We start from the raw sequence: 18,751 nt of genomic DNA, 5'->3' as shown, positions 1-18,751 counted from the left end.
CTCTGCCCCTACCCTGCCCTCTACCCCAGCACTGGGTGGGCCTCTCCACCATCCCCCGTCCTTCTGGAAGACTTTCATTTCAGGAGTGGGAGAGGGTTTCTGGTAGACTTTCTGCCTTCCATCCATGGCTTTGTTTATCTTGCTTTACCAGCCAGAGCAGTTTAATGGACAAAATAACACCTTCTCTGGAAGCAGCTACAGCAACTACAGCCAAGGGAACGTCAATAGGGTATGTTCCAGTCTCCGTCTTAGGAATTATAACCCACGTGCGCTGTGTTGGAGGGGGCCTCACTGTTTCTGCCCCAGTCTTTCTGGACGTTAGTAGGCCCATCTGCTCCAAGCCACAGAGATGCTTGGAGAATCCACAGTTCAGATGGGTGGGATGGGAATGAGTGTGGACCTGGCCAGCCCTGGAAAAAAACCATGTGGGGACTAAGACTAAGGGAAGGGGCTCCTGGAGACCCTTCGCGCCTAACTCCATCTGGGGACCCCAGTGTGGTGGGATGGGGATGAAGGACATGGCCTACAGTCATGCTGTGGGCCACGGGAGACCTGGAATTGCTTCTAGCTTTCTTCTTCTCCCCAGACTATGTTAGGCAAGTCCTCCATCGCCCTGAGCCTGTGTCCTCGCTGGCCAAATGGGCTGGGGACCCTACAATCTTTCGATGTCGTGACCCAAGTGAAGGGTGGTGATGCCCTTCCCAGACCCACCTGTCTTCCTATGGGAACAGAGGCCTGAGTGCACCCAGAGTGGAGGAAGGGGTTTCCCTGCGGGGGCGGGGGCGAGGGTGTCTCTTCCCTTGGGGGAGCAAGGGTCGCAGTCCTGGGATGCTAGGGTGGGCAGGGTCTATGTCCAGAGCCATGGCCCCTCCTTCCTTATTTCTTAAACCAGTAACCTATATGTGGTCTCTGTTTCCTTCCAGCCTCCCAGGCCGGTTCCTGTGGCAAACTACCCCCACTCACCTGTTCCAGGGAACCCCACGCCCCCCATGACCCCCGGAAGCAGCATCCCCCCATACCTGTCCCCCAGCCAAGACGTGAAGCCGCCCTTCCCGCCTGACATCAAGCCAAATATGAGCGCTCTGCCGCCGCCCCCAGGTGAGCACCCCGCGCTCTCCTTCACGTCCTCCCTTCCTCTGTCCAGACACCTCCATATGCCCCCACCTCCCCTTCCCTCAGAGCACACCAGGAGTCAGGGGACTTGGAAGTCTGACTGCTGGCCTGTGCGGGCTGGGCATGTGAAAAGAGTGGAGGGTGTGAGAGCTGCCTGAGCAGCGGGAGGCTGGGAGGCAGAGTGACTCTCAGCTGTGGAAAAGGACTGGGGGCAGTCTTCAGGGCTTCCAGGGCAGACAGCAGGTGGGGGCAAGAACAGGATGCATGGGGCTTGGGATGCAGGGATGCTCAGGATGGGGTCCAGTGGACCAGAAGGTGCCAGGAGCTGTCTGGTGTGCCCTTAACCACACAGCCCGGCTGCTGTGGCCCTGTTCACACACACACGCAGGGCATGCAGCCAAGGGCGCGTGTCATGTGCCACGGCGGCCAGGGCGATGCGGCTCACCGGCTCCTCCCCTGTGCAGCCAACCACAATGACGAGCTGCGGCTCACGTTCCCCGTGCGGGACGGCGTGGTGCTGGAGCCCTTCCGCCTGGAGCACAACCTGGCCGTCAGCAACCACGTCTTTCACCTGCGGCCCACGGTCCACCAGACGCTGATGTGGAGGTGAGTGTAAGCGTGCGGCACAGCCCACGCCAGGTGGAGGCGGCCTTGAGGCCCTGGCCTTGCCTGGGAGAGGTGGTAACAGCATCTGTTTGACACCGTCACCTGTTCAGCATCACTGACTGGGCCCTGCCGTGTGCAAGGCCTGGGAATGTCATGGAAAACCTGCAGTGCCTGGGAGACAGACAAAGCTGCCTTGGCGTAGGGGCCCGAGGGTAGGGATCAGCTGTCACTCACCCTGGTCCAAAGCGAGTGCTCAAGGACAAATTCCCAGAGGAAACGGTAGCTAGCTGAGACCTAAAGGCTGAGAAGGAGGATATTCCAGCGGGGACTCTAAGCTGGCCCCTGACTGTGGCTCATGTGGCCAGAGCCAGGAATAGAGAGAGGTGCAGGAACAGGGTTGGGTCCTTCCTGAACCAGGCAAGCAGCTGGCCACTGGGCAGGGCTGCTGCTCAAACATCCGGCGCTGGAGTGTGGGGTCTGGAGGCCCCCTGCTAGCCCAGGCTCTGTGTTCTGAGCCTGCTATACCTGATCTCCTTTGATCTTATGAGTGGGCATTGCTTGCCCCATTGACAGTGAGGAAACTGAGGCCAGAGAAGTGGTTAGCTTGGGTGAGTCCTCACAGGTAGCAAGAAGCAGAACTGGGAGTTGGGCTTGGACCTCTTAGACACCAGAACCCATTGGTGTCTCCACCCTCGGTCCCTTCTCAGCCAGGACTCAGTTGCCCGCTGAGCACCTTGAGGGCATGAGATGTGTCTGAGCTGAGCGCCTGCCTGTGCACACACACCTGTACACACACACCTGTGCACACACAACTGGCCCATTGGCTTGATCAGGCTGATCAGGCTGCAGAGCAGGCCTGAGACAGCCAGGGTGAGCATAAGGGCATGGGAACACAGACACTCAGCAGAAGAGACGCCCGTGCAGGGGCCTTGCTCACCCACCCCTCCTTACTTGTGCGTACCCTCACCCGCGAGACCTCCTGTGCCCTGGCTACTGGCCCTGCTCGCCTTTCACACATGTGTGGTCCCTGCTGGGTTTGTGGGGATTCTTTCAGGGCCGTGTCCTTGGGGCCCACCATGGAGGGGAACGGGGGCACTGAACCAGACAAGGCCCTGGCCTGGGACGCTTCTTCCTCAGGAGCCTAGGATATAATCAGTCTTCCAGCTGGTCTCATTGAGTTAGTGTCTGTCCTTTCTGTCTCTCTGTCTCTGTCCTTACGTGCAGGGGGCTGGGAGATAGTGGCCAGAGTTGTGGGGCTATGGTTAAACAGTGTGTGGGAGTCCTGGGGGAACTGGGGTTGTTGGAATGGGTTTTGATGGGGTTGGGGAGCCTGGGCAGTGGGAATGTCCAGGGTGAGAGAGGAGAGAGGAGGCGGTCGGGGGAGACTTTATGGCTGAAGACGGAGTCCTGGGCGACTTGACGGGGGCCGTGATGAGGCCGAGGTGTGTGGCCCCGCCAGGCAACCTGGAGGCCCGGGGCAGCCCCCTGGCAGTGCCGCCCTGAGCCTCAGCCCCACCCCCAGGTCTGACCTGGAGCTGCAGTTCAAGTGCTACCACCACGAGGACCGGCAGATGAACACCAACTGGCCGGCCTCGGTGCAGGTCAGCGTGAACGCCACGCCCCTCACCATCGAGCGCGGGGACAACAAGACATCCCACAAGCCGTTGCACCTCAAGCACGTGTGCCAGCCAGGCCGCAACACCATCCAGATCACCGTCACCGCCTGCTGCTGCGTGAGTGTGCCGGGGGTGGGGAGTGGGAGACCCTCAGCGCCCCGTGGGGTCAGCCATGGCCCGGGGTCCCCTCCCCACAGCCCTCGGAGTGATCTTTTAGAAGCAGCCCAGAAATGTGCCACTGTCCTCATCCCCCCCGCCCGCCCCCCACCCCCCTCCTGGGACTGTGGGATGAAACTCAGCCCATTGTGCTCTGGCCTCCCCTCTTGCATTACAGCCTTACACCACTTCCTCCCGGAGCTCTTGGACACCACCTGCCCCCATGCCCACCACCTTCTTCCACTGGGGAAGTTCTGTGTCTCTCTCAAAGCTAGGCTCCATTCATGCCTCATTTGCAAGAAATTTTTATATTCTAATCATCTTTTTCCCCCCAGACCCAACTCCACCAAGTCTGGAGTTAACGCCCTCCCTTGGTCACCCAGCAGTGCTAGCTCAGAACTGTGTGTGTGTGTGTGTGTGTCTGTGTGTCTGTGTGTGTGTGTGTGTCTGTGTGTGTGTGTGTCTGTGTGTGTGTGTCTGTGTATGTGTCTGTGTGTGTGTCTGTGTGTGTCTGTGTGTGTGTCTGCCTGTGTGTGTCTGCCTGTGTGTGTCTGTGTGTCTGTGTGTGTCTGTGTGTGTGTGTCTCCTGACCTGTGACTCACTGATCCGGGGGCACATCTGAGCCATGCTTCTCTCCCCCAGGATCAGGGTCTGGCACTCAGGGCTTGCTTGGGAATTTGCAGTTTACCTGCCCCCGCCTGCTGGCCTCCCTGGAGGAGAGAGAAGAGCTCTGATCCAGCCCTCATGAGGGTTGGGGCTTCAAGACCACCCAGAGATAGGGGTCACAGGACTAGGGATGCTGTCAGAATGAGGAGCTTGTGGGGGCTTGTTGGAGAGGGCAGTCCTGGAAGGCCTCCTGGAGGAGTGAAGACAAGACAACATCCTCCGGCAGGAAGGGTGGAGTAGGCATGATGGGGAAACAGCAGGGTGCAAGGGTAGGAAGTGTTTGGCTCCCATCCTGATGCCTTGTGTCCTGTTACCTCCTTCGGGGAGGGGGGAGCAGGGGCTGTTGCTATTTGAGCATCAGACTCAGCTTTGGTGGAGACCCACTGTCCCTGGGGAGTGACCCCTCTCTGGGTCCCCAGCTCACAGGTCTCAAGACACATCCTGGTCCTTTTAGGGCTCTCCCAGGTCCCAGGACCCTCTGCTAGCAGGGCTCCAGGACCCTCTCCCAGGTCCCAGGACCCTCTCCTAGCAGGGCCCCAGGACCCTCTTCTAACAGGGCATCACTGTGGATGTGGGGCCCTTTGCTGTGTTTAGCCTCTGGGGCACGGTGTGGGGGCCACATGGCAGGGTCCAAGTCTCCACTTTTTCTTGGCAGTCCCACCTCTTTGTGCTGCAGCTGGTCCACCGGCCCTCTGTGCGCTCCGTGCTGCAAGGCCTCCTCAAGAAGCGACTCCTGCCCGCGGAGCACTGTATCACAAAAAGTGAGTGGGGCTTCAGGGCTGGAACCAGACCCCAGTCTCTCCACAGGCACTGTCCCTCGAGCCTGACAGCACTGGGCCCTGAGGAGGGGCCCTGGCACCAGTCCCTTCCCCTTCCCCTCCAGAGCCGCTCCTCTGGGGCTGTGGGACAGTCGGAGGAGTACACAGTTCTGTTATCACAGGATATGAGGCAGGTTAAACCAAGATACCATGGTGTAGGTGGTCCGGACGGGCTCCCTGAAGGTGATCACCTGGAAGGATGGGAGGGACTGGAGAAGAGGGTTCTTGGTTGCGGGGGAAGCACAGAGGTCAATTGCAGACTGGACTCCTTACCTCAAGAGCCCAGGCCTAACTTGAGAGGGAGGGACTTGGCTCCGAGTCCCAGGTGCAGACACTTGGGCTGGGGGCACCATGCAGGAAGTAGGAAGTGTGCTCCTACACTCCCTTCAAATGTGCCTCTTTGTATGCTGAGCCCTAGAATCCTGCCAGGCCATTTCCACCCTTGCAGAACTAAGTGCAAAAGTGCCTGTGGGGCTCTCCTACTGACCCAGAAAATCAGTGAGGTGCCAGACTGTTTTTGCAGGCTTTGCAGAAAGTCCTGCCTTCCTAGTGAAGACACAGGGCATGAACTGCAGAGGCTGGGGGGCTGACGACATGGCCACCTCCAGGGACACTTCACACTTTTTGCCTGAAGAGTGTCATCCCAGGGCCCCCAGCATGCCGATCTCACTTTCACCCAGGCCTAGGTGCCCTGCACCTATTTATGAGACTTCCCAGTGTTATGGGTGTGCATCAGCCACTTGAGGGAGTAGGGGAAGTGCAGGACAGCCTTGCCCTTCTTATCCACTTCTGCCTCCACCCTGCAGTCAAGCGGAATTTCAGCAGTGTGGCGGCCTCATCGGGCAACACGACCCTCAATGGGGAGGATGGCGTGGAGCAGACAGCCATCAAGGTATCTCTGAAGTGCCCCATCACATTCCGGCGTATCCAGCTGCCTGCTCGAGGCCACGATTGCAAGCATGTCCAGGTGAGCAGTCCTGGGAGGAGCCTTCTGGAATCTGGCTGGGATGGCGACGGGGTAGGCACAGGGCAGCAGGGCTGTCTCCAACCCTGGAAGGATGCCGTGGCCATCAGCAGCTGATTTCACTCACTCATTCCTGACATCATTTATCCTTCAAGCAACTTCTCTGTGTACTCAGAGCTAGGTCCATCTGGTTTAGGTATCGTCAATGAGCTGTTGAAGTGTCAGGATTTAACTTCTCTGGATTTGAGGAAGTCTCATGAGATTTTATTGAGCAGTTAGGATGGATGTAAACCTCACTGGTGGGACCTGCTTCTTCCCTATGAACCAAGAGACATGAACATTTCAGAGGATGGAGTAGTAACAAGGTTAGAAATAAAGAGGATGGAGCCCCCACCCCCAAAATGAGAGTGCTGGGGATTTGGAATTCAGGCTTCATTGGTTATGCACCATTGTAGCAATTCATTCTTCCCCTCTAAGCCTCAGTACCTCCTCTGGGCCGTGGGGACAGTTTCCTTGCCCAACTTATAGAACTCTTTGGATATGACAGATAATGACAGTCATCATGATGTCTACAAATGGGTGAGCTAGCCTCTCACTTCTTTTTGTTTCCTCTCTCAGAAGGAGCCAGCAAGAATTATAGAGACCTCTTCTCTGGGGCTCCAGAACTGGATTTAGACAGTCCTAGCCCTGGCAGATGTCATAAGCCAGCTGGAAATACTGCCCTTTTGGCCACCATGGCTGATATGAGCCTGAGAGCAGGGGCATCTCTGCCCGGCTCGTCTTGAGGCCTTGCCCTGAGCACGCGCTCAGGAAGTGGCTGTGGGTTGAGTGCCTGGTCACAGGTTGAGTGGCTAAACACAGGCAGCCCTAGTGGGTGAGATGCATTGGGTGGGGGCTACTCTGGGACCAGGCCAGCCACACCCTCAGCCCCCACCCTCTCACAACAGGCCCCAAGGGCTTCAGAGTGGGTCAGGAGCCCCCTCCATCAAAAGCTCCTTCCCTGGGAAAACGGGGGCAGGGGATGTCTGGTTGCCTAATTTGTCTCATACATGCTGATGAACCAGATGGAGCGTGTCCTCCACGTGTGGGCTCGGCCAGTGAGAGTGTCAGGATTGGTGAGGGGCGGCTGCAGGGGAACTGGAAGGCTGCTCGGAGGCCATGGGTCATCTGGTGCACAGGGCTAGTATGAGGAGGGCTGGGCACAGCGTTGGAGGGCGTGGCCCATAGGCTGTATGCACAGCAGAAAATAGGCAAGATTATCACTCCACCCAGCACCCCAGCCCTGGGTCTCTCCATCACCTGTCTCCTTCCCTGGTGGGACATCTTTATGAGGGTCCCAGAGGCAGTTCGGGTTGCCTGTAAGTGGTTTCTGAGGGCCCTGGGCTCATCTGTCTTTGTCTCTCGGCCTCTACAGTGCTTTGACTTAGAGTCATACCTGCAGCTGAACTGCGAGAGAGGGACCTGGAGGTGTCCTGTGTGCAAGTAAGTGACACCTGCCTCAGCATAAGCACACTCACCTGGCTGTGGGAGGAGCTTGGGGCCTGTTCTATGGGGTCCAGCCACCTCCCACCTGCCCTAAATGCATAGCAGAGGGGCTCAGATCACAGGGGCAGCGCATAGTCCTCTTGTACCAAGCTGTTGCAAGGCTGCCCCCTCCTGTTGGTGCCCCAGTAGTAACCAGTGGCAGGGGCTGAGTCTCTTGGACACAGTGAGGAGGAGGGAGCTGTGTCTCCACCCCTTAGGGTCCAGGAGCCAAGGCCAAGCCCTGCCTGTCTTCTTTTCCAGTAAAACCGCTCTGCTGGAGGGCCTGGAGGTGGATCAGTATATGTGGGGCATCCTGAATGCCATCCAACAGTAAGTAGGCCTCTCCATGCGGGGAAGGGGTAGGGGGGCAGCAAGAATGCGGGCCCTGATGGCATGAGGTGAGCATACATGGTTGCCCCTGATAATTTATACCCCACTGGGCTGGCAGACCATTTTCCCACATCCCTCACCTCTCTGCAAATTTAAGGACTTGTCTACCTGGGGGCAGATGAACTTTCCAGAAAGGACCATGCTCAGAGCAGGAAGCTGACGGGGCCTGCGGTGGCGGCCGTGCCGTGAGTGCAGGCTTTGGGGCCAGCCGCATAGCCACTTGCTTTTCCTAGCCTCAGTCTCCCCTTCTCTCCAAAGATGTAAAAGTCTCCCATACCTCTGATGTAGGCCGAGTGTGATGGGAATGGGGGCAAGGTGAGCCTGGATGAGAGCATCACAATGTCTCTTCAAGCCGAAGGCTCTTGTGTCTACATCCTGGTACCCAGGACCCCAGCTCTGCCCCTTTGTTCCCCCAGCTCCGAGTTTGAAGAGGTCACCATTGACCCCACATGCAGCTGGCGGCCAGTGCCCATCAAGTCGGACCTACACATTAAAGATGACCCTGATGGCATCCCCTCCAAGAGGTTCAAGACCATGAGCCCCAGCCAGATGATCATGCCCAATGTCATGGAGATGATTGCTGCCCTGGGCCCTGGCCCGTCCCCCTATCCACTCCCGCCTCCGCCTGGGAGCGCCAACTCCAATGACTACAGCAGCCAAGGTGGGCGACGGCTGATGAAAAGGGAGGGAGAAGCTGTGGCGGGGGCCCAGGGTTTCTGGGGTGATGGTGGCAGGTGCAGGGAAGCTATGGTGTGAAGAGGCAGAGATAACTCACCCCTCAAAAAACAACACCCCACTGCTGGCCTTGGGGTGCAGTGCCATCCCTCCTTCTCCATCCCGCTGCTTGGTTCCGTCCAGCCCTGCGGGTTGGTACCCAGTTGGGAAGGCATGCGTGAGACACTGAGCCGTGAGCCAGCCTCCTGCCCCTTGCACCCCACCCTGCCCAGCCTCCTCTCCTGACTCCTGGAGCTCCCGGGCCAGCAGCTGCCGATCTCAGGGGCTTCCGAGCCCCTTTGCTTGAGACGCTGCCACCACCTGCCCCTGGAGTTCTGGCCCTTCCCCAGGCCCCCTGTGTTTCCTTCCGATGGTCTGCGCATTGGCCCTGTCCCTGCAACTCTCCCACCCTCTGAGAGACAAGAGTCCAGGGGCCAGGAGCACCAGCCTTCAGCCGCCTGTCCCTCACTCTCTGCCACCCAGACCCAGCTGCACTGCACTGCTCTCGGTTCCCAGAGAACACCATCCCTGCCCCCCAGAAGTCTAGGGATGGCAACACCCCACAGAATCCCTGCCCTTAGGTCCCCGGGGCTCCAGAATGATCAGATTTCCAGAGAGGTTAGCCTACCTAGCCAGAGTCCCACAGCGTACTGAGGGGCCCAGCTTTCCAGCATGCTGATCCTCTGAGCTCTCACCACCACCACATGGTGAACAGAGCAGCGGCTTGGGGGCCAGACGGCTGACTTCTCAGGGTGGACTCCCAAATCTAAAACAGCTTCCTTTGTTTACGGGGCAGATTCTGGCCACCTGCTCTGGGCCTGGGTTGTCCCAGTGATGAAGGGCAGGCATGGAGGTCTGAGCTGCCGGAGCTGACCCTGGCCTTGCAGGGGGTTAGGCCTGAGTTCTTCATTTCCACACTCTGATTCCCTGGGCAGGGGGTGGGGGGGCATTTTCCTTCTGATGACACCCCTCCCCATCTGGTTCCATCCCCAGGAAACAACTATCAAGGCCATGGCAACTTTGACTTCCCCCACGGGAACCCCGGTGGGACGTCCATGAATGACTTCATGCACGGGCCCCCCCAGCTCTCCCACCCCCCGGACATGCCCAACAACATGGCCACCCTCGAGAAGCCCCTCAGTCACCCCATGCAGGAGACTGTGAGTACCTGTTCCTCGCCCATGACCCTCCACCTCCCCGGTGCCCCCAGCCCCAGTGTGGGGCTGTTTGGGACAGAGGGCTCCCCTGGACCTTTCTGATGTTTGCCTGGTTCCCTCCCAGGCAAAGAGGAGGGCGGAGAGTTAAGTCTGGGGACTCAGGAGGGAGTGGGGGGCCTAACCGAGGCTGGGTCATAGCTCAACAGCACCCCTGGATTTGGCTGTTTCACCCAGGACATCAGGTTCTCAGGTGGGGGAAGCTTCAGTCTCTTACCCACACATACATACTGCATACATGTGCACATGTGCGGAGGCCTGCACACACCCCGCACGCAGGCCCACACACTGCCACACACATGGCACACATCCTACACACGCGTGCGCACACACGCCGTCCCCTCTTACACACACTCTTACACTGACTTATCATAGCTCCATCCAGCCATCTAGAATTTTGTCCCAAATCCAAGCACTTTACCCCCTGAGAGTCTGATCACCTCCTTCTGCAAAAAGAAACGTGAGGACATCTACTTATCCCAAGAGGATTTACTTCTCATCCTGTTTCACATATTAACACACACTCTGTTGCTGAGAAAGCCCCTTTGGGTGAGGTGCCCTGTGCCGTCCCTTCTCTTCCTGTGGCCCCAACAGCAATGGTGGTAGGTCTGACCACCCCCCAGGTCCTCATCTAGGCAGCGCTGGATGATCCCACTTGGTCTAGCGGGCATTTTCTGAGTTTGACCTCCCGGCTGTGCCTTGTATCAATTGCAAGCAAGACAGACGCAGGCCTCATGCTGAAGGAGCAGAAGTTCTGGTGGTGCCTGGATGGAAGAAACACAGTTGGTGTTTTGGGAAAGCCGAGGCCCAGGGGCTGAAGACTGAGGCCTCGATTATTCTTTGTGTCTCTCATCTTAGCCAAGGGGCAGTCACAGAGGGCCTGGCAGTAGGTCCTGGGTCACAGCTGCCAGAGAGAAGGGGCCAGGGGGCTCGTCAACGCCCAGCGGTGGGGTTGGGCCTGCACCCGAAGGCACCTCTCCAAGCTCTCCATTCTCACGGTGTGGCCTCGAAGGAAGGGGCCTCTGGATTGCACTGTGCTCCCCACACTCGACATGGAATTGGCTCTGCCACTGGGCCAGGAGATTGTCCTGTACACCAGAGCCACTAATTCTCAGCAGGATCGACTATTAACCAGAAGGACTCTGAGTAAGGGGCACTGTAGCAACTTGCCCACAGGAACCCAGAATGCCACATCAGAAATAACTGCTTTCACAGGCCTTTGGCTGTGTTTTTGTAAGTTACTTTTTGCCCTGTGGGGCTTCTGATTTCTGGGAGCCTTTCTCCTGGCCCCCTTCCCTGGCCCTGCTCCCCAGGATCTCAGCATTCCATTACCAGGAGTCGCCCAGATCATCCCCTGACCCTGTATTCACATGGCACCTTCTGAGTCCTCACAGTTCCCAACACTCGAACATGGCAGTAGGGCAGTGTTTCCTACCCCTGTCCAACAAGTCTCTCTACCACCTTGTCAGTTCTGCTGCCTGGGGTCTTTGCAGAGGGACCTAAGCCTGTGAGTTGACTTCACAGCCCCCCAGGATGCTTCTCAAATATGCACCGTCCTCGCCCATTTCTGGGCTTATGTTAGATGGTGACTAGACCCAGAAGTACAGATGTACAAGGTAGTGGGGTGCAATTGCGACCAACCCCCGACATCTGCCCAACCAGAGCAGCCTCACCCTGCTGAGCGCAAGGCCAGAAGGATTCACAGTGCACAGTGGGAGGGCCCCAAGCAGGCGCTCGTTCACCCAAGGGCTCTCCTGTGCCAAGTGGGATGTTGATGGGTGTGTCAGCAGCCCCAGAGAGCACCCGCCCCTCTAGGCTCCGAGATAATTCCAGCAAGATGTCAGGGCCAAGGAGGGCAGCTGTGTCAGCAGACCCGGGGGGCTGTCTGTCTGGGGCTGGGCTCCAGGTGTGTGGAGCCTCCTCCTGCCCCCTGCTTCCCAGAGCAGTCATCACGGAGCACTGCAGGCGTGGGGAGGAGTCACAGGCTGGCCTCACACTGACAGCCGTGGTGGCCGTCCCTCCAGCCCCTCCTGGTCCTTCTTACTTCATTTGCGTCCCACACATGTTCCCCCAGGGTCACCATCCTTAAGGTCATGTGGACGTCTCCTGTTCTCAGGGCTCCAGGCTGTAGGGGCGGTGCTTGCAGGGGGCCACCTGAACTGTGGGCAGAGGCTGGCCACAGCAAGGCCCGGGAAACCACTTTTAGGAGAAACAGGAAGAGGAACTGGGTTCTCTGGAGATCTGGACGGTGTGGCTGCTGTTTGCAAACCGACGAAGGAAGTGTCAGTGTTTCTGTGTGGCCCAGAAAACAGGGCGGGGAGGAGGGTAACGAAAGACCACAGAGACAAGTGGCCGCCTGGCTGCCCATTCCGAGTGAGCAGCCTGGCCCGTCAGGGAGCTCCCTGCATTAGCAGAGTGTGAGGGGCGTGGCCGGGGCCGGGGCTGGGGTGGGGGTCGCTTGGGGAATGCTGGAAATGGGGCCAGGACCTGGACCTTTCACTCTGAGATCTGAGCTCTGAAGGTAGGACTGCTTGAGGCAGCAAACAGACCAACAGGGGAAGGGTAACTCTCACTCACTCACTCCTGTGTCCCCTGCCCACCCACAGCCCCTGTGCACATGGGGCGGGGTGTGGGCCCTTAGGTTGTCTATGAGAGAAGCATGCCGTGGAGGCCCAGGTGCTCCTTTTCCTGGCTGCCAGCCCCGGCCCAGGGCCCATGTGGGGCGCAGAGACCCTCCCCGAGCTGCACACCCGCCCATGCTGTCGTCCATGTCCGCTCTCCGCCAGCCCAGCTCGGGCCTGCAGCACGCCGCCAGCAGCACTCCTGCCCGCCTCCCTGTCCCCTGGAAACATGCCCATTTCGCTTCTCCATCCTGCCCTTGCTGTTGTTCATTGTGCTGGTGTCCGGGCCAGGGAGGCAGAGGGGCTCCCAGGGACCTGCCTGGACCCTGAGATCTCAGTGTCTCCGCTCATCTCAGAGCCCTTGGCCGCCTCCCTCCCGGCCCCACGTGGCCTCAGCCTCCCTGATGGGCGGTTTCGGGGGGGAGGATTTTTGTTTGTTTGTTTCTCTGCAGAGGAAAAAAAAAGCATTCAGCTTTGTAGAAGGGTGGCTTTGTTTTGGGGGTTTGTTATTTTCCTGGTTTGGTTTGGTTTTCATTTCTCCAGGCGTCTCGTCGCCGTACCTCGTCACCTCACCTCTCTTTTTCCTGCTCTCTCCTCCTCCACAGATGCCACACGCTGGCAGTTCTGACCAGCCCCATCCCTCCATACAACAAGGTTTGCACGTCCCACACCCCAGCAGCCAGTCAGGGCCTCCATTACATCACAGTGGGGCTCCTCCTCCTCCTTCCCAGCCTCCCCGGCAACCGCCACAGGCCGCTCCCGGCAACCATCCACACAGCGACCTGACCTTTAATCCCTCCTCAGCCTTAGAGGGTCAGGCCGGAGCGCAGGGAGCATCTGACATGCCGGAGCCTTCGCTGGATGTAAGTTGGGGTCACCACATGCCTTGGCCTGGGGCTAGGCCTGGCGCTGGGACCTGTCCGAGAGCAGGGGCGGGTGTTGAGGGCCTGAGGCCCAGGGTGGAGGCATAGCTGTGAGGAGGGGTGGGTGGCCGGAGGGTGGGCCCCGCCAACCCGCCTCCCCTGGCTCCAGGACCAGGGAACCCCACAGCGGGCCAGCCCCCTCCGAGGGTCTCACGTCCCCTCCCCCTCGCTGCTGGCCCCGCCCCCCATCCCCTTGGCCACAGTCCCGCAGGCCAGCCCTGCCCCACCTCGCCCAGGCCCCCGTAGTAGAGTCCCTCTGGGCTGGTCCTGGAGGCAGCCCAGGAGGGTCCCCACCCATCCCCGCCCTTCCCTGCCCTTCCCCTTCCCCCACATCGGCTTGCCATCTCCGCGTCCGCCACACTTTCTGGCCCCGCGGCAGGGGAGGGGCTGGAGGGACAGGGTCCGTCCATCTGCGTCGCTGGTATATGTCTGTCTCCAGTTTCTAGTCTGTGTGTCGTCCATGCCCTGTGCTTCTGCTCGCTCCATCGCTCACTGTGAGAGGCCCCGGGTCGCACTGGGGGTGGTGGTGACTGAGGTGGAAGTGGGATGCTGAGACTTAGGGATCACCACCCCCCCACCCCCCCACGTTGAGAACTGAATGACCTGGAAGGTGGGGCAGGGGACACTGGTGATGGGTGCTGGGTAGCTGGGCAGGGCTGCTAGGGAGAGAGACACAGCACTTGCCCTTCCCATCCCTCATCCCTAGACTCTAGATTCCCAGGCAGGAGGCCCGCCCTCTCCTCCATCACTCCTTTCCCTCACGCCCCAGCCCCAGCAGGAGTCACCCTTGATCTCTGTAGTGAATGGGGCTCACTCGGCTTTTTGGCCATCTTGAGTTCTTGTCTGACTCTCCTCCCCAGACCAGGCCAGGGCAGGTGCTTGTAGATTGATGAGGGTTCCCCCGTGAGATCAGAAGATTCCAAGGACTTCACAGGAGATGGTAGGGTTGGTCTGCCAGCCAGCCACGGGCTCAGCAAGGAGCCAGGAGTTCTTGGGTGAGGTGTGGGGTGGTGGTATACAAAGAGATCACCCAGCCTTACGTGCAAAGCCACTTGGTTTTGCTGGAAGGCCGAAGTGGCCCCCAGTTGCTTGTGGCAAGTGTAAGGATCACTCTGTTCATTGAGGAGCCTTCCCAGCTGATGGGCTGAGGGCCCCACTGTCCAGACTTGAAGTGAGCACGGTGTGCCCCAGACCAGCACGGTGGCCTGGGTGTATCTGGGGACCACGAGCACTTAGTTTCCCCTGTTTGGGCCAGGACCCCAGGAGGCAGGTTGAGGGCAAGTGAACAGGCCTGGGGGTGCCCTGCCTTCCTTGCCTTGGGCTGGCGCCCTCAGCTGACACCTCAACTGGGCTTTTGTACTTCTCTTCCAGCTCCTTCCAGAACTCACAAACCCCGACGAGCTCCTCTCATACCTGGATCCCCCCGACCTGCCGAGCAATAGTAATGATGACCTCCTGTCTCTCTTTGAGAACAACTGAAGCCCACCCCTGCATCGGGGCCACCCCTCCCCACTCAGCCTCCTTCCCCGTCTGCCCCCCACACTTCCCCGCTGGGAGCCCGAGCCCTCGGACCGCCCCTTCTGCAGCCTTCAGAGCCAAGGGGCAGGAAGGTGCACTGTGAAGGCAGTGCGGGTCTGGAGCCCACGCCCAGAGCAGGCCCTGAAGATGACCCTCGAGACGGGGCAACAGCCCAGGGAGGGGGCACACGCTGATGGCGGCTTCCAGACGACCCTCCAGTGCCCCCCAGATTCTTCCAGTTTCCCAGCTTCCCTGCTTCCTGGCCCAGAGCCATCTCCAGGTGACTGTGACCCTGAGAGAAAGCCCCCCAGACCCCGGCGGCCCCAAGCCTTGGAGGAGCAGCGGCAGCTGGCAGCATTGAGAACAGCCTGCCCACCACCACCACCACCGCCCACCACAGAAAAGCACAAACCTCTGGGCAAGAGAACTCTCAGGGGCCAAGGCTATCGCTTTGACCCCAGACCTCTTAAGCCAGGATACCCTATGAACAGTCTCAGAAAGCAGAGAAAAAAGACAAGATTCTGTGTTTGGGAGAGGGAGAGCCACTCACCCTCTTGCTCGGGGACAGGTGGAAAAAGGGAGTCAGGGCCTCTCAAAGCCAGGATGGCCCTAGAACCACTGACTCAGGCCAGGGCCCAGCCTTGGGGGGATGGGGGTGCAGAGAAAGACCCCAGCTGAAATTATTGTGCCCTTAGTTGGAGCGAGGAGGGCCACCAGTCAAAGTTGGAGTCCAATAGAATCAGCAACTTACAGTTTTGCTCCAAGCCTCTCCTGGTTTTTAAACGACTGCAACAAAGCTACGAAGTTACTTGGAGAAGAGGAATGTTGGACTTGGACAGCAAGCGAACCATTTCTCCCCGTGTGTTCTGCTTCCTTCCTCTGCTCCCCTCCCCCACCCCTCTGAGACTGTAACGCCCACGTCCCTCTGCCCCAGTGCCCGTGTCCGCCCGGACGGCAGGGTGAGCGGTGGAAAGGCAGGGGATGCAAGGGCTCAGCAGCAGGAACCCCGGGCATCGCTCGCTCTCCGGCTCCTCTGTCTGTCTGATCTGTGCTCCAGGCTGCCCCGGGCTCCAGCGCAGCCCATCGCCGTGTGTGCATCTGGTCTGTGCTCCAGGCTGCCCCGGGCTCCAGCGCAGCCCATCACCGTGTGTGAGTCTGGTCTGGGCTCCAGGCTGCCCGGGCTCCAGCACAGCCCATTGCCATGTGTGCCAGAATCAAGCATCGCATGGTGTTTCTGTGGCTGTCTCAGCCCCAGCTCTTGGCCGCCAGCCTCTCCCTCGCTTCGTGTCCTTCTGCTCTTGCAAGCTCACCCCACACTCCTGCTCCAGCAGAAGCAGCCTCTGGTTTACCCTCCGTGCTTTGCTCCATCCTGCCAACCGCTCGCTCACTCTCAGAGTGCCCCGGGTAGCTTTCTGTGCGTCCGTTTTGTTCCAGGCTCCCCTGTGCTCCCCAAGCCACGTGGCCTGTGATGCTGGGCGGTTGGGTCGCTAGGATCTCCTCTGTAAATTTGTCGTGCCCCTACCCTGCTGCTGCCCGGGACCTTCGCTCGCTCCCCTGTTCACTGTCTATGTTTTCAGTCTCTGTCTCCCCCTCTGTTGGCCGGGGGACACCCAGCACTCCTCTGGATCTGACCGGAACGCTGGCCCCAGCAGTTGACTTCCGGTCACGGAACCAGCCGGCCCGGCACAGAGTTTTCTGTAGGAAAGCTGCCATAGTCCCTCCCCCACCCCTTTCCTTTGTCCCGTTGTTGAGGTTTTTTCAAACAGCGTGGTGTTCCGTATGCAAATCAATTATTTTAAGAATTGCTTTTGTAAATATCTTTGTGAATATTTTAGTATTGTCTTTGATAATATTCAACATTTTCATGACCTGGTTATAGCCTTTGCTGGTGTTTTTAAAATACCTTGACTCAACGACAAAGACCGAGTCCCTTTTTTTAAAAAAAAAAAACAACAAACAAAAACAAAAAAGCAACCAGGGCCATTTGTACAGATGAAGGGACGAAAAGCATGGGTGGCTGTACCGTGAGTTAGACGAAGACCAGGCTACCCGCTGTTGGGAGCCATCCCCAGTTGGCTGGTGGGGACACATGTGGCCGTCTCCGACCAGTGACCCTTAGCCCCAGCTGTGTCAGGCCATCTGGGGATGCCCCGCCCCAGACAGACCTATAGATGCCTTCCTTAGAATTTCCCGCTTCCTGCCTTGCAAGACTGTCTCAAAAAGGCCTGGGTGTGTTCTTGTTGTTATCAGGGTGTCCCCACTCTGCTCACCAACTTACCCACAGCTTTCTAGCACAGAGGGTCTATCTACTGCCCACAACCCAGGCTCCGGGCACCTCCCTCATCCGTCTCTGAGTAAGCCGTGGGCTCAGCACCCTGAGGTGGATTTCCTGGGTCCCCTCTCAAGCAAGCCTCCACCAGCAAGTTCAGCAAAGAGCTTTCCAGACCTGTGGTGCCTGCATCCTACACTCTGGGCACATACTCTTCCAGAGCGATTTTGGAGCCGGGTTGGTGGGGTGGGGGTAGGGGGGTGGGCATCAAGGTGTCTGGGGCTGGAACAAGCCCTAGTTGGTGACACAGTCAGGTGACGACGGCTTCCCCAAGCAAGGGCGGTTCTGAACTCTGGGGAGATGCTTCCCTGACCCTTTCAGATGACTACTTGGAGCCATACGTAACCTCAGCAAAAACGATGCCTCAGCAAGCCACTTCTCCATGACAAGCATCCACCCAGGCCATAGGCACACTGCTGCCTCCACTCCACGGAATGGACAGGGCGCCAGCAGGCAGGCGGGAAGGCCCAAGTACAAGCAATCACCCCATCTTCTTGGTTTGAAGCTTTACCCATGGATCATATTCCTGTAGCCATTTTTATTTTTTAAGGAGCTAATACTTTCTCCCTAATGGAAGCCCTGAACCCCCAGAGAGCTCCATGTCTGCTCCCTCGGCCTCACCCGACCAGACAGGGCGACGCGGGCAGCAGCCACTCAAGGGACATGTGTACATATGTAAATGCGAAATAGAGACATGTTAACAGATCCATTCATTTCCCTCGGAATGTGTATTGTCTTTATTTTACGGAACAAAACAAAAAGGCTTGGAACTCCATCTTAATGTGGAAAAAAACTAGATCCTGTCTGTTAGCGTCTGTGAGGTCCCTCTCCGCATCTGTCTCACCATGTAATATACTCTGACTCTGTGTGGAAAGGAATTTTTTGTTCCGTTCTTGTTTTTATTTTACCTACATGTACTATTTAGCTTCAGTGTACTCGTCCTGCCACCTGTGTATTTTTAGGGTGCTATGGAAATAATGAAAAGAAACGGGGATTTCAGAAGAAAATTGTAACCAAATTCATACTTTGTATAATTTTTGATATCATGATCGCAGGTGATTGACACAGACACGCGTGAACACACACCCACCGTGCAGCCTGAAGTAACCCCCACAGCCACCGTCATTGTCTTTGTACATCTCTGTACAATGCAATCATTTCATACTTTAAACTGGTCAGAAAACTAATTGTGATTTCTAGTCTTGCAAACCTGTATGTAGTTAGATGATGTGACAGCCTCTAATATTTATCTAATAAATATGTATTCAGATGAAACCTGTATATTAGGTGTTCATGTGGTTATTTTGTATTTAAAGATCAAATTATTTGACTATTGCTAGACATTTCTATGCTCTGTTGTCACGCTGAGGTATCTCATTTGCCCATGTTAATTTCTTTTTTCTAAATAAATGGACAAAAACGAAGGTTTGGCGAACTAGCGATTTTGTGAATGGTAAGGAGTGGTTTGGGTGTTTGCTGGTTTTGCTTTATCAACCGCCACCCCTGCCCGATCACCCTGCAAAACAAACAGAAACTGTGCAGCCAGGTACTAAGTTGGAGGAGCCCCTGATGCAGGGGT

At 57.8% G+C, this 18,751-nt stretch overlaps 1 protein-coding gene across 5 annotated transcripts in view; it reads left to right on the top strand.

Annotated features, from left to right (window-relative positions):
- ZMIZ1 (zinc finger MIZ-type containing 1) overlaps positions 1–18,596 on the top strand; it is a 220,203-nt gene extending 201,607 nt beyond the window's left edge. For 3 of the 5 annotated variants that reach the window (XM_052639370.1, XM_052639371.1, XM_052639369.1), the window contains 12 exons: positions 152–229; positions 924–1,098; positions 1,578–1,719; positions 3,242–3,452; positions 4,813–4,918; positions 5,782–5,942; positions 7,354–7,421; positions 7,725–7,793; positions 8,270–8,514; positions 9,561–9,727; positions 13,008–13,265; positions 14,697–18,596. In XM_052639370.1, the coding sequence (XP_052495330.1) occupies positions 152–229; positions 924–1,098; positions 1,578–1,719; positions 3,242–3,452; positions 4,813–4,918; positions 5,782–5,942; positions 7,354–7,421; positions 7,725–7,793; positions 8,270–8,514; positions 9,561–9,727; positions 13,008–13,265; positions 14,697–14,804 (1,788 nt within the window). In that variant the 3' untranslated portion in view covers positions 14,805–18,596. Of the gene's footprint in view, positions 1–151; positions 230–923; positions 1,099–1,577; positions 1,720–3,241; positions 3,453–4,812; positions 4,919–5,781; positions 5,943–7,353; positions 7,422–7,724; positions 7,794–8,269; positions 8,515–9,560; positions 9,728–13,007; positions 13,266–14,696 lie in introns of those variants that run through there. The other 2 variants (XM_052639372.1, XM_052639373.1) reach the window with 2 other exon arrangements.
- Positions 18,597–18,751: the final 155 nt, after the last annotated feature.

The sequence above is a fragment of the Budorcas taxicolor genome, chromosome 5 (assembly GCF_023091745.1).
Source record: "Budorcas taxicolor isolate Tak-1 chromosome 5, Takin1.1, whole genome shotgun sequence".
Lineage (NCBI taxonomy): Eukaryota > Metazoa > Chordata > Mammalia > Artiodactyla > Bovidae > Budorcas > Budorcas taxicolor.
Note: the sequence above shows the minus strand (reverse complement) of the source record. Positions and strands in the feature narration are given on the sequence as shown.